At 40.9% G+C, this 27918-nt stretch overlaps 1 protein-coding gene across 1 annotated transcript in view; it reads left to right on the plus strand.

The window, feature by feature from the left end:
* Window positions 1-3628: 3628 nt before the first annotated feature.
* nalf1 (NALCN channel auxiliary factor 1) overlaps window positions 3629-27918 on the plus strand; it is a 34540-nt gene continuing 10250 nt past the window's right edge. The window contains exon 1 of the mRNA XM_044345422.1: window positions 3629-4827. Within this exon, the coding sequence (XP_044201357.1) occupies window positions 4141-4827 (687 nt within the window). The 5' untranslated portion in view covers window positions 3629-4140. The remainder of the gene's footprint in view (window positions 4828-27918) is intronic.

Genomic DNA, 27918 nt, shown 5'->3' on the forward strand with positions numbered 1-27918 from the left:
GTCCTCGGAAAGGAATCTACAGCTGAAGACTGGAAAGGAGTAGATTACCAGTCTGTGAAGACGGCCTGCTGAAAGCTAGCATGTCCTACTGGGATAAATGCTCTAATTAGGCTGACCATAACTGTTGGAGAGATGGTGGAGCATGCTGGACATCAGCAGAAACAAATGGTTTGAAAGCGGCCCCTAGACAGAATATCACATCGTTCCCAACTCTGGCTTATCTAGCCCTCAATTACAGTGTCAAGCACATTTTCAGAAGCCTCCACTTGCCTCACAGAAAAACATTTTTAAGAGGAAATCAGATTGCCCTTTCCAAGACTTTTTTTCACAGTGGAGGACATGGGCCACTGGTGACAACTCAAACTATATGACTGGATGAAGTACAAGCAGGTAAATACAAACTCTGATATCTGGAATAAAAAACTAGGAGCAATACATAACAAGTGGCTTGAGTAATAATACCAGCGAACTATAGCTACATAAAAACAGGGATAAGAGGCTAAAACCATGTTTAATGCTTGTGACCCCTAAAAGAAATACAGTACTGTGCAAAAGTTTTAGGCACTAAAAGTAAAGTGAGAATGCTTAAAAAAATATTGCTATAAAGATTGACTCTATGATGTTGAGATCAGGGCTCTGTGGGGGCCATACCATACCATCTGTTGCAGGACTCATCATTCTTCTTGTCGCTGAAAATAGTTCTTTATGACTCTAGCTGTATGCTTGGGGTCATTGTCATGTCATGAATAAATTTGGGACGAATCAGACACCTCCCTGATGGTATGCATAATGCATAAGAATCTAAACATCTAGGGTACCTAAAACTTTTGCACAGTACCGTAGTTCAACAGTTTTGGAAATGTGCTTTATTTGTTTGCTGAGAGTTAGGTGAGAAGATTGATATCACCTCCTAGCGTACAATTATAGGAGATCTTCTGCAAGACAAGTTTCAAAAATTAGAGAAAAGGCTGAAAAAATAAACGGAACTTGAGCAGAAATATGTTTTGTTTGGTTCCTCCTCTGTTAATCTTATCGCCACCCCTCAGGTTTATCATGTGACCCCTTGTGGGGTTCTCAACCCTTAGGTTAGGAGCCACTGGTTTAATGTAACTGTATAAGTAATTCTTGTTGAAACTGTTTTTAATAAAAAAAAAATCTCTACACTAAAATTATTTATCTATTACATACAAATGCTTTATTTTCACTGTAAAGTAGCAGGTAAACACCAGATTATTTATCCTCATCACAAAAACCACAAATATAACTTCAATAGCCCTGAGAGAGAAAACCCATTTACTTAAAGGAGCATACTTCTGTTTTTGCATGTTTTACCTAATAGGAGAGATTAACTTGCAGAAGCCTGAGACTTGCTTGAATTAGGAAATCCATCACAATGAACTCCATGTCTGCTTTAATTGATTTCAGAGTTATCTTTCAGTGGTAATGGAGTAGTAAGCACTCGTTGATTCTGAACATTTCTACTGCGATACCATGCAATAATAATATACCTTTGACAAAAATCAAAGCAGGATAATCACCCTGAAGATGGCGGATTAACTATCTTAAGTAGGTCGAAGTCTAAGCAGTTTGATTTTTCACAATAATAATAAGAAATAAATGAGAAGCAGTGGTCACCTGGGACCAGGAAAAACACAACAGCAGCCTGCGCCTTTAAAAATCTGTGGCAGTAACATTAAGTATACTTGATTTGAAATGGGTTTAAAGATGCAAAAGCATTGGTATTGTCCTTTAAAGAGGAAACAGACTCATTTCTTTTGATGAGAGCATCTTGCCTGAGGCTGAAACCAGGTGAGTACCTGAGTCTTCTGTCAAGGTAACAACAATATAAACTAAGTCTAATGGTGGAACATTCAAAATAAAACTGTTGTCACAAACTTTCCTGTGATAGTTTGCATTTTCTCCTGTCCAGTAGATATTATATAGCTGTATACTGTTACTTTCAGTGGATGTTTGTTTTTATCTCTTGTTCTTTATACACACATTCTTGAAATAGTATTTTTTTTTTTTTAAGATTGAGGTTGTAATTTTGAAATCCCAGTTACCACATTATTGGGGAGATTTTAGCTGACTGTGTGTGGCTTGATGCATCTGAGTGTACTGAGGGATGCGGCATAACGTCAGAGATGGAGAAGTTTTGTCAAGTTAGCAAGAAATGTGTAGTACAATAGCGGATGTTGGTCAAGTTGATCTTCAAAATTAAATACATGTTTTTTTTCATCACAACATGCATTTATTTCTACAGATTTGACATGAAATATAGTTCACATTTTGTGAATGCACCAATAGGCTGGACCCCTATGGAAGCTGAGAATGGCCGTGCTTGAAATAATTCTTTTTTAATGCTGTTATCTCGAGAAAATGAGCTTTGTTATCTTGAGGTAATGAGATAATCTACCCGTTATCACAAGAAAACAAAAGGTTGTTTCCTCTTATTACTTACAATGTTTAACAGAGATCAGGAGTGCCATGCCGGCATGTGTAGATGGCATCTTGACAGTGATGACAGCTGTTACAGCCAAATGGCATTTTGGTCATAATATGATAGGATGTTTCATGTAGCAGAAGTACCAAACAATACCTTTCAAGCATTTTCATTTTATTAGACTTAATGAGAGAAAGTGGGGTTGAGAAAGGGAATAAGAACCAACATATGACAGATTTGAACCCATGTCCTGAAGGCTTCTTGTGCTTGATCTAAACAGTTGGGCTGTCTATGTGAGAGAGACATGGAGAGGAGAAGACAGGAATGAACAAATGAGAATGAGCTCCACCCGTAATAAATCTTGTGGTAAATCATCTCATTATCTTGAGAAATCCGCCTTTGTTTCCTCGAGATAACAAGATAAATTAAGTTGTGATCTCAAGATTACAGCATGAAAAAAATAATTGCAAGCGTGACCGTTTTCAGCTTTTGTAGGACCCCAGCAGTATAGCCAAGATCATTTGTTCCTACCTGGAGGTCAGGAGCCCCCAAGGGACCACAAGATAAATCTGAAGGGTAATAATAGAGTTAATTATTTCCGGTAGGCCTACATGAAAATATGTTTATTTTTCCTGACTTTTGCTATTGTTTCCCCCTGTGAGATACTGGTTACTTTCACCACTTCAGAGCTCTGTCCTTCAAATGAAATAACCACTTTAAACACATAACCTGTGATGAGTAGTTACAAATAGACGCTGCTTCATTTGAATGTGTCACACACCAAAAAGGCTGTGAAGCACTGCCCTAGATCAGTGGTTCTCACTTTTCCACGTCAAGGACCCTTAACTGACAAAAATTAGACCACAGACCCCCATCTGATAAGATTTTTGCTTTTAGATTTTTTATAACAGAAAGTGTATGAAACCCATGACCAAAATAGTCAAACATTCTGTCACTGTGTTACTTATGAATGGAATTACAGTGAAAATTAATTATTCCCCTTTTTGCTTGGGACCCCCTCAAGGACCCCGAGCCCCACTTTGAGAACCACTGGCCTAGATAACAGGACACACACAGGGGTAAAAGCTTCCATTTTCAAATCACACTGGCATGTGTGTGCCCTTTATTTATTATGCTAAGACCGGAAATACTTTTAGTTATTGTTGCTGACTTGACGCAGCTTCCTGCAAACACACACCGTCTCTTGGCGAACATGGCGGCAACTTGACAACGGCAGCGAGATGAAGACGGTGAGGGCTTGAAAAAGAAAAGAGGTCTGTTACAGGCTGTAGGCCCATCCGCCGACACAAAGGCACACAGCTTCGCCATGTTGGAAGAGGATAGCGCCCTTGTCCCTGCACGACCGAGGCCGGGGGAAACGTAAAAGCGTCGGTGAGTGTTTCTAAAAACGGAGTCGAGGCTACGCAGAGGAGCGGAGCGGCGCGGCGCGGAGCTCGGGGCGGACGGGAGGACAGCGGCTTCACCGGTCAGCCATGGAGGATGCGGCCCGTGGTCGCCAGCGTCTAATTTCCCATCCGGCCCACGCTCATTTTAATGGGAATTACCGCTGATCGCAAAGGCAAGCCGGGACAACCCACCACCCGACACTTGAGGGGAGGAAAACGCGAAGCGGACCCCACGTCAATGACTGTTGCGGCAGAGGAGCCCCCACGGTGGAGTCGGCCGGTTCCCAAAATATGACCAGGGGTGCTGGGACGTGTTGGCAGCAAGAAGATGACGACGGCTTCCAAATCTGGCTAGAGCCCCCCCGCGACAACCAAAAGCCATTCACCGACTCAGAGAGGGCGCAGAGATGGCGACTGTCCTTGGCATCCCTCTTGTTCTTAACCATCCTCCTCTCTGATCACCTGTGGTTCTGCGCCGAGGCCAAACTGGCCCGGACCCGGGACAAGTTCGCATCCTCCTACCCCCTCTCACCCCAGACCCACTCAGCACACAGCAGCCTCAGAGGAAAACCAGATGCTATTTTTATAGGAAACTCTACCAAACATTTGTGGCGGCTTGAAACTTGCCACCAGGATAGTTTATCTAAGAACTGCTTTACTTTCGCAGATGCCGACCATTTGTGCAGGGGCCTTTCCGACAAAGAGGGGACGCGGGCTGTAAATATGAGCGATTTGTACCTTTCCTTTTGTAACTCCCACTCTCTGCTGGATTTGTTTTACGGGTCGACAAGTCCGGACAATTTGAACTGCAGCCTCGACGTGCTCGGCGATGGCGACACGACCAGATGCAGCCTGTGCGTCCAGGCGTACCAGCGCTACGACCAGCACGCCCAGGAGAAATACGAGGACTTTGAGCTCCTGACTCAGAAATATGAGCCTGGGGCATATTCAGTGAGGACGTGCATGGAGCAGTGCAAGGTAGGCTGCAAAGGAGAGGGGGGGTGGGGGTGGGGGGTGGGGGGAATGATGGTGATGTTGGTGGTGGTGGGGTGGTGGGATAGTGTTTGGGGGTGATGTGGTGGCCATCTGTTGATTTGGGCCCGGATAGATGCCAGTTTTGGTCCTCCTCCTCCTCCTCCTCCTCCTCCTGTCGCCATGGAGACGGATGACAGATTCAAGGAGACTCCCGGCTCCAGGCCTCATGTTCATTCATCTCCTCATTGTGTTTTTAGGCCCCATGCTAATGTGCAGATGGAGGCCCTGCTACTGTTTTTCAGCATCCAGATCCGCTTCTGTGTCCCCCCCTGTACAGTTCACACTCATTCTTTGACATTGAGGACCTGCCTGGCGCTTCTTCAGGTCACAGTCTGCCTGATCAGCCGGTCGATAGGGCTGTTAGGATTGCACTATAGCCTGAGTTTTTACAGCCGAGCGTTTATAACATTTTAATGGGCAGTAAGGAAGCTGTTGGCATATGCAAACAACTCTGGGAGCCTGTGTGTCCTATGTGTGCTGTCGCAGTCCGCCAGGTGTTCATCATGGCCGCGCCACTCCATATCGAGAGCGTTTCAATAAAGTCAAGAGGTGGTTTCCCTGCTTAATGTGGCGGAAGGCTGTTTTCGCTCCGACTTGTATTTGCTCATTACTCGGTCCGCACCTATAGGCCTCGTTTCGGTGTGCTGAAAGCCGCACAGCGAGGCCTGAGCTCGCTGTTTGATTACCATGCACTGTTTACCAGCTTCTAATAGTCGAAGCTGGGTCATAGCGGGCTGTAATGGGTGTCCAGGAAACGCGAAGGCCTCGGTCAGAGTTGTTTGTGTGTGTGTGTGTGTGTGTGTGTGTGTGTGTGTGTGTGTGTGTGTGTGTGTGTGTGTGTGGCCGCTGTGAGCACGCTGAGCCACCAAAGCGGCGTTCAGCACCGCGGAGAGCTCCATGGCAGCGCGGAGCTGTCCGCGGTGCTGAATGGCGCTCCCCTGCTCCATTCACAGAAGCCCTGGCCAATCCCAGATGGCCTCCATTCACCCAGCCAGTGGCAGAGAGACAAGCACAGGCGTCAAAAGCGCGAATCTAATCAGGCCATCTGCTTGCTTATACGAATCCAATGCATTTAGATTTAGATAGACCCACATGCTCATGAGCTGGGCCTAGTTTGCAAGGCTAGCTTACATTTAGAGATAGAAAACACACATGAAGACAAATCCCTTTTCTCTCTCTCTTTGTGTGTGTGTGTGTGTTCATCAAACAATGATTCACATTCTTTTATATCCCCTTCCTTTTTGTCTTTGCTGTTGGATGTCTTAATCCTGGCAAAGACAACACAGACTTTTTAGGCAAGATAATTCCAGCATTCATATGGTTGTAGACCTCACACTCTCACTTATGTAAACACTCACGCATGCTCACACACACTGTGTGTGTACACAAAGGACCAGGAGACTGCTGTATTTTAATTTATCTCACGGGGTTGCTTATTTAAAAAACAGAAAACCACTGTTATGACCATTTACTTTATGGTTCTGGATATTTTACATGAATCCTCTTTGCTGGAAGCTTTATATCCTGATAGCGCTAAACACTCTCTACATACCAAGGCTTTTATAAGTGTTGTGAGTTGGTAAAGCCTGACCTAAGCTACTTCAGAGTCTTACTTCAAGGTTAGTCGGTTGTCCACTTTAAAATATGCACACATGCTACACAAGAGAAGAAAAAGTGATGGTATTGGACACTGGTGAATGCAGCTTTTTTTTTTTTTAAAGATATAGTTAAATCCAGACTGTAGCTGCCAAGCCCCCGACTTTGCCTTCAGGTATCAGTCACTGAGGGACGCTTCCATTGATGTCAACCGAAGATGCCTTGCTGCTGCATCACATTAGCAATGTCTCGGCAGTAAACTCATACTCATGTTTTATCCGCTGCCAGTCTCAGGTTGAGGCGCGCAGCAGTTTCCGCGTTCTCCAGGCTCACCTCTTGGCATTTGGAGGGAAAACAGTCATTTAAGTAAAACTGCTAATTTCTTTAACAATGACCCATCTCTCTCACCTTCGTGATTATAGGTTTGCTCAAGTCCTGTGTATGTGGTTGGCAGCGTTACAGAGAGAGCAGAGTGACTCAAACGATAATGTCAAGCTCTTGTTGAGTTAATGGCTACCTGCCTTGGGGAAGCCTAGCAGTGCAGGTTGTGTGCCGGCTCAGACAGATGCATATGTAATCTCTCTAAATATGTCTTGATTATACACCGAGCTGACAAGTGTAAAAAGATTGAACAAATACTGTGTACCCCTGCCTCATTGTCTCATTTAAACATGCAGTCTCAGTGTAGGGTAACAGTCGATGCAGGTGTAGCGCGTGTTTGGTTACTCACAGCAAGAGGAAGATCTCTGACATTTCAAGTGAGGATATTTGACATGGAGAGTAGCGTTTGTTGTGCAAGAGTGGCTTCTGTGGTCCGCAGGTGGTGCTTTGATTCCTCTAGCCTGAGGTGAAACATCACACAGTGGACACGGCCAGTGTGCTGTTCCTCACAATGGGATCCTCCATCACCTGACTCTCTGAAAACCCTCCATTCATCTTAACAGCGGGGCCGCGGCTCCAAACATTTAAACCTGGGCCGAGCGGCGGTGTTTTCCAAGTTTGTTTTGTTTTTTTTATCCTAAGTGTGAACCAAAATGTCAGACTCGCTAGTAGTTTCACAGCAAACTCACAGCACTATATTCACCTTATGTAATGTTGGGTTTCCTACCTGTGATGCCAGAAGTCTGCAGTGTAATAACTTACATATTACAGCATAAGCATTTCTGAGCATATTTATGAAAAACACCAGTAGTCTGTAGCACCAGGACAACCTTAAAAGTCCACTTTAAAGGCTAAACATGCTGTTTTGTTGTTATTAGAGCTACAGCAAATGATTATGTTCATTATTGATTAATCTGCAGTATATTTACCTGCGTAATCATTGAATTGTCTATAAGATGTCAGAAAATATTGTAAATTCCAGTCACAGTTTCCCAGAGACCAGCGTGATGTTTATTTTTTGTTTATTTTTGTCAGTTCAAAAGCCAAAGATCATAAAGGATGAAGCAAAATAGCAAATATTCAGATTTAAGACGCTGGAACCATTGAAATTCTTCACAGTTAGACAATCAGAGGATACTAAAATGTCCCATTGAAAACAAACCCACTAATGATAACAGTTAAAATAATTAGGGCTGCAACTAAAGATTATTGTCATTATCAATTCATCTGCCAATTAAAATCTAAAAGATGTCGTGAAATAGTGGAAAATGCTCATCACAATTCATTAAAGCAAAATTATCAATTAGTCCAAATTACCATAATGTCAGTCAGAGAAAAGCAGCAAATCTTCACATTTGAGAAGCTGGAACGAGTGAATTTTTGACATTTTGAAAACATTACTATAAAGATGAAAAGTTGTTATTGATTAATTTCCTGCCAATAAACTAATAGATTAACCGACTAATCATTTCATCATGCTGCCATGTTGCTTTTTGTAGCAACCAAGGATGGACTACCAATTTGGCAACATGGGCAACTACCTTTGGGGCCCCAGACTGAAATGTCATGTGGCAATTAGTTTGTGGTAATTTGATTATTTACTTATTTGTTTGTTACTACTGTATGTACGACTAAATTACAACAGGAGCTGAAATGATAGGCAACACATGCATTATGACCTAACTTTGAAACCCCATGTTATTTAAAAGCCTGTACTTTTTCAGTTTACATGCACATACCCAAATTACTTAATCAAGCTAGCACAAAATAATTATGCATTTATAACTGATACATACAACATGAGCAGAGAGTGTGAGAGCCTGAGGGCCCACAGCTAATTTTTGCCCCGGGGGCCTGTTAGACTAGAGGGTTAATCCTGCCCTGGAGAAAACATTTACAGAGATGTAGGAGTTCAGAGAAGTATCAGAGTTTCCCACCAGGAATGGTGAGTTCAAGGGGACTTGATTTTGGATCTTTCCCACTCAGGAGTAGAAAATGTCCCCACTTGACACGACCACAGCATGAGAGAAAAATATCTCTATTTTTACACAAAAACACTCTGAAAAGTAATGAATTGGCTTCACAGGCGTCTCATCCTCCCTGGTAATTTCACTCATTTGTGAATTTGAAAGATGGAACTTGCAGCACCTGGCTAAGTAATTATGGAGTTTCTGGAACTGGACAGCTCTATCTACGTCTACTGCTACTACCTTGATTATTACTTCTACCTCTTCTAATACTGTAAACTCCTTGTGCTACTATTACCAATCATGTTGCTTCTTGTACTACTACTACTACTCTACATCACTGCTATGATGTAAAATAATCTCAAAACACAATCACTGAGAGCTCTGTGCACACATGCGTCTCCTCCCCGCACTCCCCCACCGTTCAGGTCCAATTGAATGTCTAATCTTAGCCGGTGTTGTGTGCAAGTGGAAAGGAGGACAGCGTCCACAGCGTCCTCTCTCTTTAGATCCTTGTCAACCGCACACATCTGCATTGATCTGAGCTCTTCTGAGCCTGAGGGACGGGTGGCAGCGATACCAAGAGGTTGATCCCTATTGATTTGCACCCAGCCCTCCACGTTCACTTGTCCTTCATTTGATAGTGGGCAGCTCCTTCAACCAAAATAGGGCAGCGCCTGAGCTCAGTGAAGACATCATGTTATTTGAACCTGTCTGATTGCGCCATAAGACCTTGGAGTAAGTGTGTGTGTGTTTTAGAAGAGGGGGATGCACGGTTTAGGGAGACCAATGTTAAAGTTCCTACATTCATCTGTTATCTCTTTCCATACAGTTATGCTGTTCTGCTGTAAATGATGTGTAACGACAAGGATATCAGTTCTCAGATGGGGGGCTCTGAAACAAAATCTAAACACAGATGGAGTCTTGTGAAGTAATGCGTTTGCTCTCAGGGTTTGGAAAAGGCTTCAGCTCTACATTTGGAAAAACAAATCTGTCATTTTAACAAAATCTCACTTTAAATAACTGAAAAAAAATCTCTGCACAACTGAGTTTTTTGTCACGTGCATCTGTGGTGATACAAGAACAGGAATAAAAGTAAAAAAAAACAACCATAATCAGGTATATCAGATAAATCTATACATATAAACAAATATACCAGCTTTAAATGAGACAGAGTGCAAGAGTTTTATGACTAAATCTCACCAAAAAAGTTAATAATGTGTAACAAGGTCTGTCACTTTCAAAACCAGTATGTAAACCAGTATGATTATTTTCATTGTCTATTACTCTTTCAGATATCTGTATGAGTCATTTTGCCTACAAAAAGTCAGACAATAATGAAGAATGTCCGCCACAGTTTCTTGGAGTCCAAGGGGACATCATCAAATAACCTGTTTTGTCCGACCAAGAGTTCAAAACCAAAAGACCTTCAGTTTACAATCATATAAAATTGAGAAAAGCAGCAAATCCTCAAATTTTGAGAAGCTGGAATCAGCTAATTATTAGCATTTTTGCTTGTTAAATGATGGTTAATCGATTATCACATTGTCAACAATTAATTTTCTGTTGATTGACTAATCACCTAATGGTTTCAGCCCTCAGTTAACTGAAGAGCTTGTTAGCAGTCATACTTGCCTCCTATTGGCTGTTATCACAAAACAAAGTTATCAACTCTTACAATTTCATTAACTGTTGCCTATATTGAGAGGCCTAATATATTAAAATACTATTTCACATTTTTCAATATATATGTATCCGTCTCCCATAGCGTTTATACCTTGGTAGCTATTCCTTAAAGCTGCTATATTCGATATTTTTATGATCAAATGACTACTTGTATGTGAAATGTGTTGCTTGTAGTGACGAACCGTAGAGTTATCTCATCTCATATCAGTTCCCCTCAGTTCTATCAAGCGTTTTAGTGTCTTTCAGCTCATTTTGATTGACTGTTTCCAGTAGCAACAGACAGCTGTTTTCAGTGAAAAATCTCTAAAAACCCTTCTGCTCAGCTCCACACAGCAGACAGACACAGTTAACAACTAGCCTGTGAACACAGTGGAGCATTGAGAAGCTAATGTTAACAGGGTTGAGTTATTAACTATTTTTGCATCAATGTGATGATTTGCTTTTTTATTCATGAGGTATTTGATTCACTGGATTAACCAAAAACACCACATGCCTGTCTGGTCATTTTATCCATAAGCAGTTTCTTGATAGATTTTTTCTGTATATCCCGATATATACATGTCAATATTGAGACATAATTACATATACAGTGATGGAGGATTTTCCCCATATCGCCCATTCCTATTCATTCTTCTAATCTGACCATTTTCATTGAAACAACAGTAAGGTATTCCAGTTTTTATCCTTCAAATTTGAGCAATGACAGGCCACCACATTGTCCAATTGAAATGAACACCATTAATGAGAGTGGTAATAATATATCCATGCATACTGATCATATCGGTATGAATCTGATAAAACAAAAAGATTATTAAGTCAATTAAGGTTTTCACAGACAGTCTATATCTCATTGACCAGCTCTACACTAAATATGCAATCAATCAAACAGCAACATATCTATCACATCAGTTATCCTTTCATCAGTGAAGGGATAATATTCTAATATTGGCATGCAGATACATCATCATGTATCAGTGGGGTAGTTTTTATTTGGTTTTCGAGATGTCTTCTTTATATTTCTGTGTTTTGTCTGTGTACATCAAACCAGCAGTGATTATGATGGCTGACTGGGTGGAAGTGGCTCACATACGGGTACCTCTGTAGCTTTGATTTGCTCTCTCGCTCATCCCACAGTGCCTCCTACTTGACAACAAGACATAGATACACAGACTCTGTCATCCCCAAATCTGTCAGTTATGTTACAGTCTCAATGTGGTTTATCTCATCTGCACGAATGTCCTGTGATCCCTCATACTTTTTAAAATCGCTGCCTTTGTCAGCCTCATTGTTCATATCAGCCGACACTGTGTGTGTGTGTGTGTGTGTGTGTGTGTGTGTCTCACAGAGCCTCGTGTGCATTAATGACGACAGATTGTTGCAGTGCATTGCATTGTTCACCCGTCTAGGTTGCACGGGAGCTGCACACGGATGCGTTCACGTGTGATTTCCGCCATTGTGTCTTCCTGCGGCGGTTGTGAACGCTGACCTTGGGGAGGGTTTTGTCCCTTTCGAGATGCCCGGCCCACTCCACGACAGTCCTTTTATGAATGGGTAGATCCCTGAGCAGCATGCTAATGAGGCAGGAAGAGGAGAGAGGAGGTTAGCTGCTGCAGTGCACGGCAGCGCTTCCATATTGTTCGAACGGTGAACCGCTGTACGGAGAGCAGATCAGATCACATGAGATAACGGCGAGGCTGGTGGAGGGAGGGGAAAAAAGGGGTTTAAGTGGGTTACCCAATTAATAGGCCTCATTTAACCTCTGTGGCATTTCCATTATAGGTGACACGTGGAGTAATTTATCTGACATACAGTAATGTTGTCAATCAGAGGTGAAGATTGTAATTATAGCCACGTCGTCTCCGCTTATAGGAAAGATTCCATTTAGGAAACTAGATTTTCTTTTGTGGTTTGGTTACACCGTTACTGTCAAATTCAACACAACACCAGTCATGCGGAAATTCAAAAAAAAATGTAAGTTATCCCAAAGAAGACACAAACACACAAAAAAAATCCTCCCTGGAGATGAATTGTATTTAGTTTCCAAGCTATTCTCAATAATGAAACAACCAAAATGTAATTATAGTAAAACCATTCATTACTTTGCCTTCATAATTGTGAGAAAATGAAGATGTTGCAAGCAGGATGTTTTTTTTTTTTTTTCCTGTGAAACACCTAAGGGTCAGACTAATACCTCCATTTACTTATGGGCATGGCATCAATTAGTCTAACAGTCCTATTGTCTGCATAGGTATTCAAATGGATTATTTTTACAGGGACAGATATAAGCCTGAATCCATATCCCAACTGCTGTGTGCCATATTGTATTATAGTATTTAACTAATGTAGAAAATGCCTTTTTTGAGCAGGGTGGATATTTTGTTCAGTATTGTCCATAGCTGGTAGTGTCAGATATGAGAACTGATGACTATATAGCCCAAATATCTTTTGAGCTGCCTTCAGATGAGCACATCTAAATTCCCCACCACTTGGCACTAATGGGATTATCTGTGTTTGCCTTATTCCCCAGTAAGGTACCTCTCTTCATATGCCCTTTTAAAAAGCTTTTCAAACCAGGTCTGCATGTATACAGTGGACTAGGGAAAAGGTTATGTTTGAATCTCTGTTAAGCTCCGTGTGGCCCATTAGGATGATTGAGGATGATGTTTGTCCTGTTAAATGAATTGTCAGTCACTGGACATGAGTTTTGTTTATGTGAGCACAGTGCGACGATTTGCCTAACAGCACTATTTGCTCAAAAAAAAGAAAAAAAGTAGCTACTCTACACTTACAGTTTCTTCCATTAAATTGCTCAGTACATGATGTATGCTGCTGTCTTATGCAATAAGTTGATGTAAGAGTATGACAGAGTCTACTGCACTGCGAACCCAAGATTGATAGGATTGTATAATGTATATGGACACACACCACCCCAGGATACTGTAAAACCAAATTAAACTGAAAAAACGTGGACTATCAGGAGCAATATAGTACATTAAGATTGAGGAAATTAACAGCGTTTCGGTCAGAATATCCAGTTAAACGTCATCTTTTATCCTTCTCTGCTCTTAAATGTCTTGTGCTTGATATGAGGTGACGGAGAGGAACAAGTAGAGGTAGAAAAGTAAGAACAGAAAGTAGGAGAGAAGAGTCAACTATAGTTAACTTCATGTGGTCAAGAGCCGGTCACACACATCTAAATTCATCCGTGTGAGGCTTGATGACATCAGGACAGGGCAGGTTGTTGAACTACTGTAGCGGGTGAGGTAATGGCTAACAGTCACAATTGCTTTCTGAGCTTTGTCGTTCTATAATAACATCGCCCGATTTCCTCCTTTGCGTAATTTATATGTACGACGGCCACTAGAGGGCTTCTGTCACTTGAATGTAAATCTATGTTGTTTTGGGGCACTTGCTAAAATGACTGATCTTGTTGTTTTTCTTGATATTTTCCCCTAACCTTAACCATACCATACTTGCTACACAGAGATATTGCAGAGAGCAAGACGCTAAGAGAAAAGAAACCATTGGCATTGAACATATTCTGAGCTTTGACAGAGTCGTCCAGTATTGATGTTTTTGGCGATAGGGTTCTGTGGTTGGCAGTGATCTGTCCAGCATAGCTGCTCCGTCTAGTGTGAATAGAGAAGAGAAAGAGGATGTCAAACAATTATGAGAGCCACCTGGTACACCCACACTCCTGATGTTGCTCCTCTGTGACCTCCCCTCCAAATCCTCACATCCGATCTGCCAAGTGGCCACCTGAGTTGAGAGCTTTTGCGCTTTGAGGAGCTGCGCCGCTGTCACACTGAGAGCCCCATTCCCATGCCTTGTGGTCAGCTTTGTTAAAACAGTAGATGTTAAATGGAAACACTCATTCCTGGACAACACTATATCTCATTTCAAATAGATGCTCTTTCATGCTCAACAACAGATCATTGCAGGGGCTTGTGATTGGCTCCTGGCGTGGGCACAATCGGAGGCCTCTCGGCTGTTTAACTTCCATTATGTTGTTGTTTATCAACCACACAGCTTTAGTGATTCTGAAGTATAATATGAACACCTAGGTACAAGAGTTGTACTGCAAACACGTTTTATTCCAAAGTTACAGCCAATACATTGCTTTAATTTCTGTTCTATTGTTTGACTCCTATTGTACTGACCTTCACTAATTCATAACAACTTTTTCACTTTAGATTAAGTTCTGCTGTCTGGTTTGTCAAACAGTAGCGACAGTTTCATTTGCTAGAGCCACACGTTTGGTGCATGACTTTAGGGACGGCAATGTTGGTCAGTCGTTTGGTTCACCACTTTGGTCCAAACTAAAATATCTCAACAACTATCAGATTGATTGTCATGAGATGTTATACAGACATTCATGGTCCCCAGAGGATAAACTGTAGTGACTTTGGTGATCTCCTTACTTTTCTTCTAGCACCACCTGCCGCTCATACTTTTCATTTATCCAATGAAATATTTCTAAATCTTATTGACACCAGATTTTGTACAGACATTCATGGTTCCAAGAAGATGTATCCCACTGATGTTTGTGATCTCTTGACTTTTCCTCTGGCACCACCACGAACTTGACATTTGTGGTTTTATGTGAAATGTGTCTACAACTATTGGATGGACTGCCATGAAAGGCATTACAGATGTTCCAGGGGTCAACATTAATGTTTTCACTTGCCCAGTAAAACAATTTGTAGAGGGGCAAGTAAAAATTGACTTCAGGCAAGTACATTTCTGACCCACTTGCCCAAAGTCATTTTTTACTTGCACCTATACAAATTGTTTTATTTATTAGCAGTCATAGATGAGAGAGTCATAGATGCAAAGCAACAAACACTCTTGCAAATTGAAAATGGTATGACCTCTATATGTCACTGAGCACTAAATTCTTTTGATCAGCCTAGTTCCTTTTAAATAAAGGAATAGACTCAGCAAAATACATTTTTTGGACTAATTTCTTCTGCTCTAAGCTTCCTGATTTCCCTCTTTAATGTTTCTTGTTCTCAAGAGTATTTATGACAGTGAAAAATTACATGCCCCACTGATTCCTCTATTTCACAGAGCTCACATAATCCTGAGAGATGTTTATTGTTTCATGCATCACACTACTAGCCTACTGAATTCTTGATCGGCCAACAGCGTGTGCCAATATTCTCCAATGTGTGCAAGGGAAGGGGGCTATGCTGTGTGCCAGAGAATGAGAACATAATTTATGATAAGACAATGATCGAAAAAAGTGATTGAAACATTTTTTATTTCATTGTTTTATACTTTTTTTTTTTTTTTTACCACTTGCCTGATTGAGCAAATGAGTTGCTAGATTTAGTAGCCCAACATGGCATTTGACTTGCCCCAGGCAATCGGGCAAGCCTCATTGTTGAACCATGTGTTCATGTTTCCGTCAGAAGGAAGTTTCTTCTAGCACCATCATCAGGTCAAAATTTCTATTTGTCCAGTACTTTGGTTTATGACTACATACCTACAAAACTAATGCCATTCCCATAACCCTTAGCTGTAGGTTGCAAATGTTAGCACGCTAACACACTAAACTAACCTTATCTGAAAACATCAGCATGTTAGCACTGTCATTGTGTGCACGTTAGCATGCTGATGTTAGACTTTACAGTACATTGGCTGTAAACTCTTAATCTGTTTTTTTTCTTGATAACTGACACAGACATCGGAGTACTCTCAAATTTCTATCAAAACCTACCATGTTGTGGAATTTCATTATATACAGTAATTCAAGATAAAGGTCCAGTTTGTTCACATTTTCACCAGCAGCGTTGTTAAAATTCATGCTTATACACTGACATTGAATGGAAACCTCACTTAAAATCACCTAAGACCCCAAAGTTCAACATTGGCAATTGGATCACAAGTGGACAGCGCCACATACAAGAGTAAACGACCACCAAGATGCACTGTGATCCAATTACTCAAACCTGGGATGGGTCTAGGATGCATTTGACCATGTATCTTTTGTAGTGTGAATGCTAATGTGTCCTGATGTGTCCCCGTCAAGGACATAACAGGAAAATATGTCATCAATGCAGGATGTAGTGGTTGTTTTGGTGATAGCGCACCAACACCAAGTGACTTTGTCCTGCCAGTCTCAGTTAGAATAGCCCGTACATGTATATTAGTTCTTGAAACATTTTTGTTTTCTTAGTTGGCACGTATGAAACAAAACTGGCGACATATTGATGTGATAACTGTGCACAGGACCCTTTGACCTTCTAGCGGAAGTGATGTAGGCGGTAACGACATCTGAACACAAATGGTTAGCTGGACACCTTGGAGACACATGATAGACACAGGTGTGAATGACGATGTGTCTCGGCTGTCCACTTGTGTTCGGATCACCGACATGCATATTAAAACCAATTGTAAACAGCCCCTAGAAGATATCAATGCAGATGTCCAGATTTTTTTTTTACATTTAATAACATGTCAAATCCAAATTTCATTTTCTTTGGAGATCTACTTCCTGTAATTTCTAATGTTACCTTGCTCCTGTTTCCTGAAAAGGTCTTTATAAATGATGATGACGTCCTTACTGCTTCTTAGGCACTGCCTGAGGTGAATGTTCACACTGACGGTGTTACATAAGGATCACAGTCTTGACCACAGTTATCTGCCCTCAATCACTCACAGTGACCTTTCACATTTTCACTCCCTTTCAGGCTAATAAATCTATATGCTGATTGCTCTCTCTCTCCTCGGGCTGATCATTTCCCCTCACTTCCTCACTCTCATTACTGCCAACACTTGGATGATAATGATTGTCATTTACAGTATTTACCTTGAAAAGTGGTCATAAGTGACGTCATTCACCTCGCATTTTATTTAGTCCAGACACTGCACAGAATGAAAACGACAAATTGAATTGACAGTCCAGGAATTCCATCAACATTAATATTTTCATTTTGTTACCCTCATATTACAGTTAATACATACTTGTTCCCAAATGTATGATTACTAAGAATGTGCATCCTCATGTTTAGTGTGTGTGGCATAGAGATGGAAGAAACAATATTCTCTTATGACTCCAGATTTTCTGTGATGATTTTATGTCAGCATTTAGTTCACAAAAGATAAATAGTCAGCATATTGCTGTTATTGTTGTTTTAATGACTGAAACAACACATTTACTTCCTTTCTTTATGTGCGTGCAGGTGAAATGAACATCAAGGATAATTACACTATCGGGTGCTATTTTGGTTTTCACGGTTTTAAGGACAATTCGAAGCTTTATGACTTGAACTGATCTGTAATCACAAAAAAGTCAGATACAGTATTAAAGATTCACATTTAATCTTCAACACAAAAACTCTGTGCCAATGTCTGCTCCATATGTCTTCAAAAGTGATTTTCCTATTAAAGAGTTATTAAAGTTATTCTGTTGTAGATTAAAGTTGATCTCCATCAAGTCTGTTGTTATTAAATTCCAGCAAGTTAAATTAAAGCTGCATTATGCTACCGGTATCATCTGTGAGTATGAATGTTTCAACGTTGAAACGTGCCTGTTGTTAAGCCTGTTTGATCTACATTTGAATTTTCAGTGTCTCCAAATTAAAGGCAAGTGCTTCTCTTAAAGCGAGACATTGTAACTTTTGCTGAGCAGCAGTCTCTGTGGCAACAAGCTGCAATTAGAGACCAGACCAAGTAAGGCCCTGATTAGATGGAGCGCTTTTTAGCAGCCTGGGGTGGCTTTTTTGTAATTGTTTTCAATGAGAGTGAAGCTTTTTGCTCACTGCTTTTGTGTTGCTGAGCACCTCGTGATTTTCCGCTCTCCCATTATTTTTGCAGGAGTGCTCTGAACGCCTCGAGTTGAAAAAACTTAAACTCAGAGCGGAAAAGCACCAGACGTCATTTGCATTTTTTCCCTCATTGTCCAATCAGATGAATTGAGAGATGGGCCTTCTGTGGTGGTGACGACAACAAGTGGAGATAACAGTCATGGAGGACGAACTAATGGTGGCTGTTGCTGGATACACAGACTTTACCAACTGTAGTTACCTTGATCTGAACAGAAAACAACAGGCCTGGTGTGAGTTTACTTCACAGCAAAATAATGGTTAGACTAAAGACAGGTGATTCAGTGGTTGCCTAGCAGCAATTTAAAAAAAAAAAAGACGCAAGAAGCTGCTCTTTTTTTTAATTGTAGGCTTCAACAAAAAAAGGCAGTGCAGTACGGTTGCAAAACACGCTCTGTCTTGACGGGGCCTTAGACTGTAACAGGAAGATCTCTGAGTGTGCCGAGAAGAGGGTTGTGTTATTTAATGCTACATGCTAATTATAAGCAGTGAGCAGAGTACGTAGCTGCAGGGATAAAAAGAATAATAAGAAGATAATAAATAAGAATGATAAGTATAATACGAATAATATGAATGATAAAGATGTAATTTGTCCCTCCCTAAGAGGTGCAACAAAGCTAAGTCAGAGAGATGTCAGTCAATCAGTCTGTACAAACCCACGCAGGCTGCCACAGAGGTCTTATTAAGGTTAATCAGCAGTGTCACACTTTGATTGACGTTCCATGTCGCATGTATAATTTCCATACTACAAAGATTAACTTGTACTGTCTTCAGTCAGTATGTGGTATGCAACTGGGGCACGGCAATTGTCTCACACAGATTTGCTTAATATGGGAACAAACTCAGTACGAACACAAAAGAGAGTTTCAAATCTGTCAGCAACTGTCGAGGTAACAGCAGTCTAGGTCGCATGCAATCAAGTACATGTACTGAAGTACTGTACTTATGTGGGGCTACAAAATACTACAGTAGTAAAATGCTGCTTGCACATTAATGCATCCATAATAATAATAATAATAATAACATACTCACATGGACCACTTTTCTGCATCATGAGTACTATTTCTTTAAGTACATTTTTCTGTAATGCTTACTTACTTGTACTCAACCTAAATGACATTTTCATGCTATTTCTTGTAATACAGTGTTTTCATATTGCTATATTACCACTTTTACTTAGTGGTGAGGATCTTAGATCAACAGACCCCCTGTGACGGAGCAGCCACATGTGTAATGTCATTAACTGATGCATCGTTAGTTATGAGGCAATTTTTGTCTTTAGCTTGCTAACTATCTCTCCATGAAGCTCGCTGGTGAGATGAAGAGACAGAGCTTCTCCCCACACTTGTTTAACTTATAATCACAGGAAAGACTGAAACATGATTGGCTGCAGCCCTACTATGTGTACTGATTTGTATCTGTGACTAAAGGTAGATGCTAAGTCACCCTGCTTAGAGGAGGGTATACACTGTATACCTACATGTATGGCGCCACTGTACCTCTGGGCTGGTGTGATTCAGGTTGTTTATGTAAGTGTAAACATGGTGAACCCAAACAAGCTTACAGAGGATGAATGGGTGCTGATATCTACCTATTGTCCACATAGAAAAATATGTAACTTGAGCCATCCATCTGAGCTCGGTCCAGTTTGTTGTGGTTCTTGTGTGTCAAAACCCCCACTCAGCATTTATCCGTCTGTGTTTATTGTGGAGTGACAAGGTGTGTGGGGTTGGGGGGTTGGGGGGGTAGAGGGGGGTTCAGTCAATATGTCCTGGGCTTAGGTCGAGCCTCCCACAGTCAGCAGGCTCTGCATCGATAGAGAAAGCAGAGCCACACTGACCTATTCAGCAGCCTCCCAGAGCTCTGATCCAGCTGAAAATGAATTCTTTAAACCTTTGGAGAAGAGAGCTGCAGAGCTGGCGCTGAGCCAACAGGGATCCTGCGACCAGAGCACGTCTTAATCTACCCAACACGAAATCAAACCTGGGAAATAACCTGCTATCTACTAGATACCGGCCTGGGTTTGTTTCTCACACTGGTCTGTATTTTTACATCAACAGCGCGACAGTGGAAAGCAGATTCTTAGATTTACCTGCTTTGTGAATCTAACTGCTTCATTGTTCGGCTGCCGCGCCTGCGTGTTAAACCTCGCTGAAAACAAATCCTGCCATACACATTCATGATCATGTTTTCTCAGAACTGATCTACAAAACATGGTTCAGGGAAATGGATGCAATCTCCGCGCTCACATCCAGCATGGACATGAAGGATTGGGTCCACCTTTCAGGAGCTCACACAGTAGAGCAGGATCATAAAATCTCTCGGATCATGTCAGTCAGATCTCATACTCTGTCCCATAATGCCGTGTGCTCTATACGGCAGTTCCAGTTAACAGGTTCAGGGTTTCTGGAAGCCTCTGGAAGCCTGTCAATAAGATTGATGGATCACTAATGGAGGACTCTGTTTACTGTTTTCACCTTTAAACATCGTTCTTTCAGACGTGTTGGCTTCTGAGAAATTGACTTGCAAGTTAGCAGTTTTATCTTATTTCTTGTGATTCTGTCTGCACAAACTCAGAGTAATATCTATAACCTACTAATACTGTATGAACCCACTTTTTAAAAATAAAATGCAAGCCAACATTTGTGCAGAAAGGTTTTTTTAAATGTAATTTTTATGTATGTAAATATATATAATATATATATATATATTCTACTGCTACAACTGAGATTATGTGTTTGGTGGTGCTTTTTAGTGAGCAAATAAAAACTAGATTTCATTGAAATTTAGTGGAAATTTTGACCATGGGGCAAAGAAATAGTTATTAGTTTTTGGTGCACATCTATGAATCTTCGAATTTTGCAAAACAGTGTATTTTTTTGTAGCATTTTCACTATTTTTTTAATAAAAATCATCTGACTTATTTATCCCATTTCTCTCACTGTGTGTATTTTGATGTAGATCTGTATGCAGATGCAGATTTATGGAGAGAAAAACATAATTTACACAAATTGACAAATTTACAAATGTGTGTGACCATTTGTGAGTCAAGTACACAATTTTACATGTAAATGCAACCTCACTTTAATAAATATCAGTATTCTACATGTTTATTTTCAACATCAAGTTCATTTGTCTCAAAGAGCTTTAAAATCTAGAAAAATGACCCTTCTGTGTTGATGCTTTCCTAACTCTTTATGCGCCTGCATCTCGCTCAAATGCCACCTGATCTATGGGGCTGTCTGTGACTATCTGATCCTTTTTTCAGCGTGTGGAGTGTCAGCCAGCCTGCCTGTGTCTGAGGCATCATTCATCTTAGCGAGAACTATATCTTGGACCGAGTTTCTCTTCCAGTTTTGAGCCCTCAGGCCACATCTCCAGCATGTTATTCAGAAAAGAAACATACGGAGCCAAAAGTTTGCTTTTTGATTTGGTTAAACAATGAGTTGAGCCGACTTCTCTTACACTTTTTAAGCTCACTCAAATTTATCGTCCTCCGCCGCTGCCTTTCTTTGTTTTTTCATGAGAGCGCTCGTCGGGAGGAGACGGTACGGTGAACCTACAAACGCAGGTTGCAGCAAAATTGCAAACCATCTAAGTTGATGAGAACGCTCTGCTTCAGAGTGTCATTTTCCAGAAGCACACAGCGCCTGGATATATTACATCACCGGGGAATGGGATGTAATAAGTAAGGACATCAATGCAGGAGGACAGACTCCCGTATACATCCCTGTCCTGCTGTATTATCCGAGGGTTGCGTCAGTGACCTACAGCGGAAACTGAGATTTGAGTTGTGGGTGCATTAAAGGCCTGCCAACAACATTTCATCCGGTTATATGACGTTCCATTTATATGTGTAGTGTATGAAAAATGCACCACGTCTTTCCATGAAACAAACCACGTGACTTTATTTTGATTCCTGACTCCTAATTTGAGCGTCTTCAGCGTCAAGAATCTAATATTTTGCACACTCAGTACATTACAGTGTCAAAAAAAATGTCTCTCATCAAACAAAGAAAAATGGCTGAAAATAGCCCAGGTAGTGTGAGAGCCACTTCCTGTTCTACCGCAGCCCTGATCTGTGTGAATGTTAATGATCTGTGTCATTCAACTTCTAACTGGGATCTCACTCTGCAGCTGACTCATATGCTTTTTATAGCCGTCTCTGTCATTCCACTTTATAGCCGCTGCCGCGTGTGTGTGTGCGTGTGTGTGTGTGTGCGCACTTTGATTTGTGAAATCAAGGATAGGCCGCCATCGGCAAAACTCGCAGTTTTATGACTTCTGCTTACATCACTGTACATACATTATAATAATAAATACACAGGTGATTCTACTAAATTAGCATTTAGAGCTTCTTGGCTGTTTCCTAAAACAGCTGGGTACTGTAGTTTTTAGCAAACATTACTCAAACAAGAGGAAATAGTGCTATTTTCAGCTGTGGATTAATACACATTTTGCATTAAGTATTCATAGGAGCAGGACATGACAGTGTATTTAGGAGTGAGACAAATAAACTACAGTGCGTGTGTGTTAATGAAGGAGCATGTCACCCAGTGCAACAGTGTGGCTTACTGATGTGTTTTTAATAGTTTTTGGACAATGGAGCTCTTTGGCACAGAGGAATAAAATAAATCAGGCTTTGGATACACACACAATACTGGTTGGTTTTGGTCTTGATGTATGATTTAATAAGAGAATATGTAGATTAAGAAAAATATAGAACATCACCAGACTAATGCTGTGAGGCTGTGTGATTTCATATTTACATCGTAGCCAGTATTTAATGCTGGAATATTCACATTCATGTCAATTAAAGAAAATACATTTTGTTTCTCATCAGTATTTTATTCTTATCGCAATGGGAAATTCTGTGAAAAAGCAGGAAGATCATCAGTGGAAACAAAATCTCTCCTTTGACATTTAATAAAATAAAATAATCAAGCAATAAAACAAAGAGAAAAATTGTGAAGATTTGAAAGTGGTCAGATACATCATGGAGTCAGCACTATACTATTTGTCCAGTCTTACTTGAGAGTTCAAACTGACAGCAAATAGCCTATATTTTAAATTACAGCAGGTAATTGTAGTTTTTTTTTCTTACAAAATGAATTAATGTTCAATGAGCTGATACTAATAGAAATTCAGCGATGACCTTTGTGGCAAAGTGATGTCAGAAAAGTTCTGGTTGCTGTTGAATGTTTCTGTCAATGATTTTATGTTGCAGTGCTGCTTGGGAATAATTCCAGTTTTAGTTTCTTATCTTGTTCCTCATCTAGTTCCAGTCATGCTTCAAGGTCCGGGTTGTTTTGTACGATCAATGTCAGCAACAGCCAGAATTCTCAACAATGTTAAACACCGTTACTTGTGTTAAGAGGAAAATTTGGCTAAATCATCCCGCTATTTGACATTTGCTCATAGTGGTGGTTTTTCCTCGCTGCTGCTACTGAATAAATATTGAGCGAGCGTTTATACTTCTCTGCAGCTCAGTGGTTCCTCTTGTCTGCAGACAAGCTCTCCCACAGCCCTCTCTGTGTCCGCTGACAGGCATGTGAATGGGGAGTGGTGAGGGGAAGCCCTGCGCCAGGGCGAAGCAGAATGGAGGAAGAGTTGCTTTGCATGTCAGATTTACAGGAGCTGTCAGCTTCTGACGGCCGCTTTCTGTGAGCTGCTGAATGCTCGTTGAATGACCAAAACTGACCCCGTTTTACAACACAAAAAATCACAGGGGGGGTGTGTAATCCATCTGAGCTGAGCTGTGGATCCCCCCTGAAGCCAAGCAGAGAGAAATTCTTTGTAGTATTAAACGAGGGTCATCTCATTACATCATAAATGTGATATTTCTCTCTGTGGTTGCCGGTTTATATTATATCTAGCATCACAATCGCTCGGTAATTCGCCTCATCCTTTTACACGTTAGTATAGATAACATGCTGGGTGCAACATCATACATTATGAAATAGTGTGACCACTCTACACACACACACACACACACACACACACACACACACACACACACACACACACACACACACACTCCACAATTCAATTTGAGAATGTTTTTCGCTCTCGGATTGATTGATGCTACATGACAGCACACAGGCAGAAAACCCCCCCTGAAGGCATCAGATCCACATTTTCCAACCTGCCAATTATTTTTTTTTTTTTTTGTGCTGAGCAGAAACACAAACTAGAAGCATCAAAGTCAAACTGAAATTAAAATGAATGTTTGGTAAGAAATCAGTGTGAATCTCCTTGTTGTTTGTTTTGACTTGTACGTGTGTGAGAATTGTAATTATCAAAAAGAAGAAATGTAAGTTTTGTTGATTTTTCTGCAATGACAGCACCCCCCCCCCCCCACCCATGTTAGACTCACAGATCAGTCCTTAAAGGCTTCGCTCATAGAGACTGAGGACAATCTCTCAGGTTATGTTGTTAAAACTGAGTGGAAACTATATGAAAGTTTTTAATTTCAGAACCAATCCAAAGTCTTTAGGGCGGCCCTTCATATTGAGGCAGTGACATGCATTCACTACGGAGGAGAATGAAGGGGGGGCATCATTTCTGGTAAGGTGTGTCCTTGACAAAATATAAAGGGCACAGGTGTGTTAGTGGCCGTTCTCGCCGCTGTTCTAGCAACTACTGTGCATTTAGAAATCCCCAGACCCCCAGAGATCTCCGATTGTCAGGTATCGCAAGACCACCACTACATTAGTGTTCTCCAGAGAATGTGAATGTTTGGTTCAGACTGACAATGTCACTAGTTTATGATTGGAATAGTTTATCACTTTACTCCGACAGCACCTAAACATCTGAGGGGCCAATGTTGTCAGCCGCTGCTTGGTCCTATCTGTGATATGAGCACCCTGTTAGTTACTCTATGACTCTGTACATCACTCTTTGTTGTGATTTGAGTCCCAGGTAACAACAAGGAGTGTTGAGGTTACAGGACTACTCGTTGCTGTGAGTTTTGACAGTCAGTTTTTCCATCATCACAACTGGACCCATGAAAGAAAGACAGGTTGAATGTTGTTAAGGTTATGTGGGCCCGCTGGGGTGGAAAAAAACATCTTGTATCAACGTTCACAGGCTGTACAGAGCTATGGTGTGCTCCAGTCAGTAGTGCAGTACAGTAACTGCCTAACCACCCAGAGGCTTGTTTTAATTAGTTAGCTATTTTCCAAAAAGCTGCTGCAGTATCACCACAGTTTATTTTTTTCTTACACAGAAAATGAGGAGAATTCAAATTTCATTTAATAGTGTTTAAGACCTCCTTAATGCATCAGCTGTGGATCAGGCTGGAGTAAAGTGGGAGGTTTCTGGACCTGCTTCTGTGCAAAAAGCTGTGAGGAGTTAAAGTTAATTAACAAAATATAGAAGAAAAAATAAGTGCAAACTAATTCCTTTATCTGTTTAACTAAAGTTCTGAACAGTATGTTCTTGCTGGTGGAGCAGTTGGCCCCAGAGTATGAGGACTGCGTGCAACAGAGAATAAGACGCAGTCCATGACTTGTTCTACAGCCTGCCTCTTATATAATAGTAATCACTGTGGTGAAATTCAGATGCCAGCGCTGCTGACACTTATCTGCCAGAGCGTCAGCGTTTGAATCTTAATTTTTTTATGTTATTTTTAGGCTTCAAAAGATTTGCATGTAAGCAGTGGGAGAAAACGTCTTATTGACGTATTTAACATTTCTGTGTTAATGTAAATGTCCAAAACATCAGGGCCACCATCTCCTTGATTTCTAATTGAAATTGGAGATTTTAAGTGTTGACAGATGTAACACCTTAAGGGGGGAGGTTAAGAGGGATGCAGTGTGTGCAAAAAGCCAGCCTGGGGCTGGAATCAGCTGCAGGCTGTAGTCCTTGTGAAAACAGTTGCCAGTTTGGTGTCTTTCCTGCCTGTGTCTCTGTGCTTCAGTAAATTGTCCGAAGCAGACTAAGCTGCATGGTGACAGAGGCTTTTTGAGTGCCAGGTTCCCATTCACACTGATCACACATTAGACTGATCAAATCAGACTCCAGGCCTGCTTCCTGACTAACTCAATTTGCACTCATACGCTTCCCTTTTCACGCTGAGCACATGCACACACACAGACCTGGTTGCACACTTAAACATGCACACACACACACACACGTTCACAGAAACAGAAAACCAACAGAGAGTGGGGCAGTACCCATTGAGCTCTAATGAAAAGCAGAAAAAGCCGTTACCTTGGCAACTGCCAGCATACATCTTCAGGAGGACCCAGATTTCCTGTCTGACTGTGATCGTATTGTTTTGGTTCTCTTTTGATAGCCGCGGCATCCCTAGACGGATTATCTCACCGCTGGCAAGAATTTATGCTAAATCATCGCGAATGAAACAACAGCCATTTGCACTGACAGGAAGCCGCCACGCTGAAAATCCTCAGTCGCGGATTTAACACCTCCGACTCCGACAGAATACCCCAAACTCTTAAAACACAAATGTAATCAATGATCTGTGTGATTTTATCTCAGCCTTGAGCCAGTTTCTTCTCTACACATTCAGCCCTCAGTCTCTCCACGGCAAGAACACTGCTTCCAAAAGCAGAGGATCATGGGAATTAAACTGTCAGTGTGATTTATCCAAATTACTCTCCAACATACAAAGAGGTGTAGTTGCCATGATTTGAATGAACATGTTTATTATTACAGAATATCCTCAGAAAAACATTTTTTGCACCCTGCACCTCGAGCAAAACCTGGATTAAAATGGAGACAGATCTGCCATTAAAGCACAAAAACAAAACAAAAAGTCTTGACCTTTTTTATTTTATTTTTTTTTTGAAGGATGAGTGTATTTCCTGGAAAGCAGGTTGGAGCATTTAACCCCTACAGTGCAGTATATTCTAGAAACTTACAGTAACAACATGAAGTCATACGTGTCTGGAATATATTTGATTTTACAAAGCATGTGGGTCCACACTGTTCTCATTATTATCACCCTCATCACCATCACCTTAATCAGATTATTATAATTATTATAATTGCCTTTGCAGTGTTTGTTATCTTTGGAAACAGGAAACACATATGATATCCCAGTATTTGGAAATGCATGGGAGGTTGGAGGAGGGGCAGAAGATTTACCTTTTTATCCTTTTGGAGATCCTGAGTGTAATTTAACAAAATCAAAATGTCTCCTATTATCACTTCAAAGGCCCCGAGAACCTATTTTCTCAAATGTCTTCTGGCTGTGAGCAATAAGGTCCTACATAAGCACAAAATTATCTGCCAAAGTTGGGACAGTTCAGGTTATTTCGCTTGAAAGATGTCTTCATTTGTACTTTTTTCTCACTGGTTTGAAGCGGGTAGGTTTCAGATGAAAAAAGATGATGTCATGTACTTCAGTGCACTAGTCAGAGGTTTTACAATATGATGGCAGAAGCAGATTAACTGTTAAATTCTTAATGACAATTGCAAAAATGTAAATTTGAGAAAAACTTAAGATTTGAAACCAAATGTAATTTTATTGGCGTAATATCTGATCATGTTTATTGTAAGATACTACCTTTAAATATGGAAAACTGTTAATGCTTAACATTTTAGTATTC

This window comes from Thunnus albacares, chromosome 24 (genome assembly GCF_914725855.1).
Source record: "Thunnus albacares chromosome 24, fThuAlb1.1, whole genome shotgun sequence".
NCBI classification, from domain to species: Eukaryota; Metazoa; Chordata; class Actinopteri; order Scombriformes; family Scombridae; genus Thunnus; species Thunnus albacares.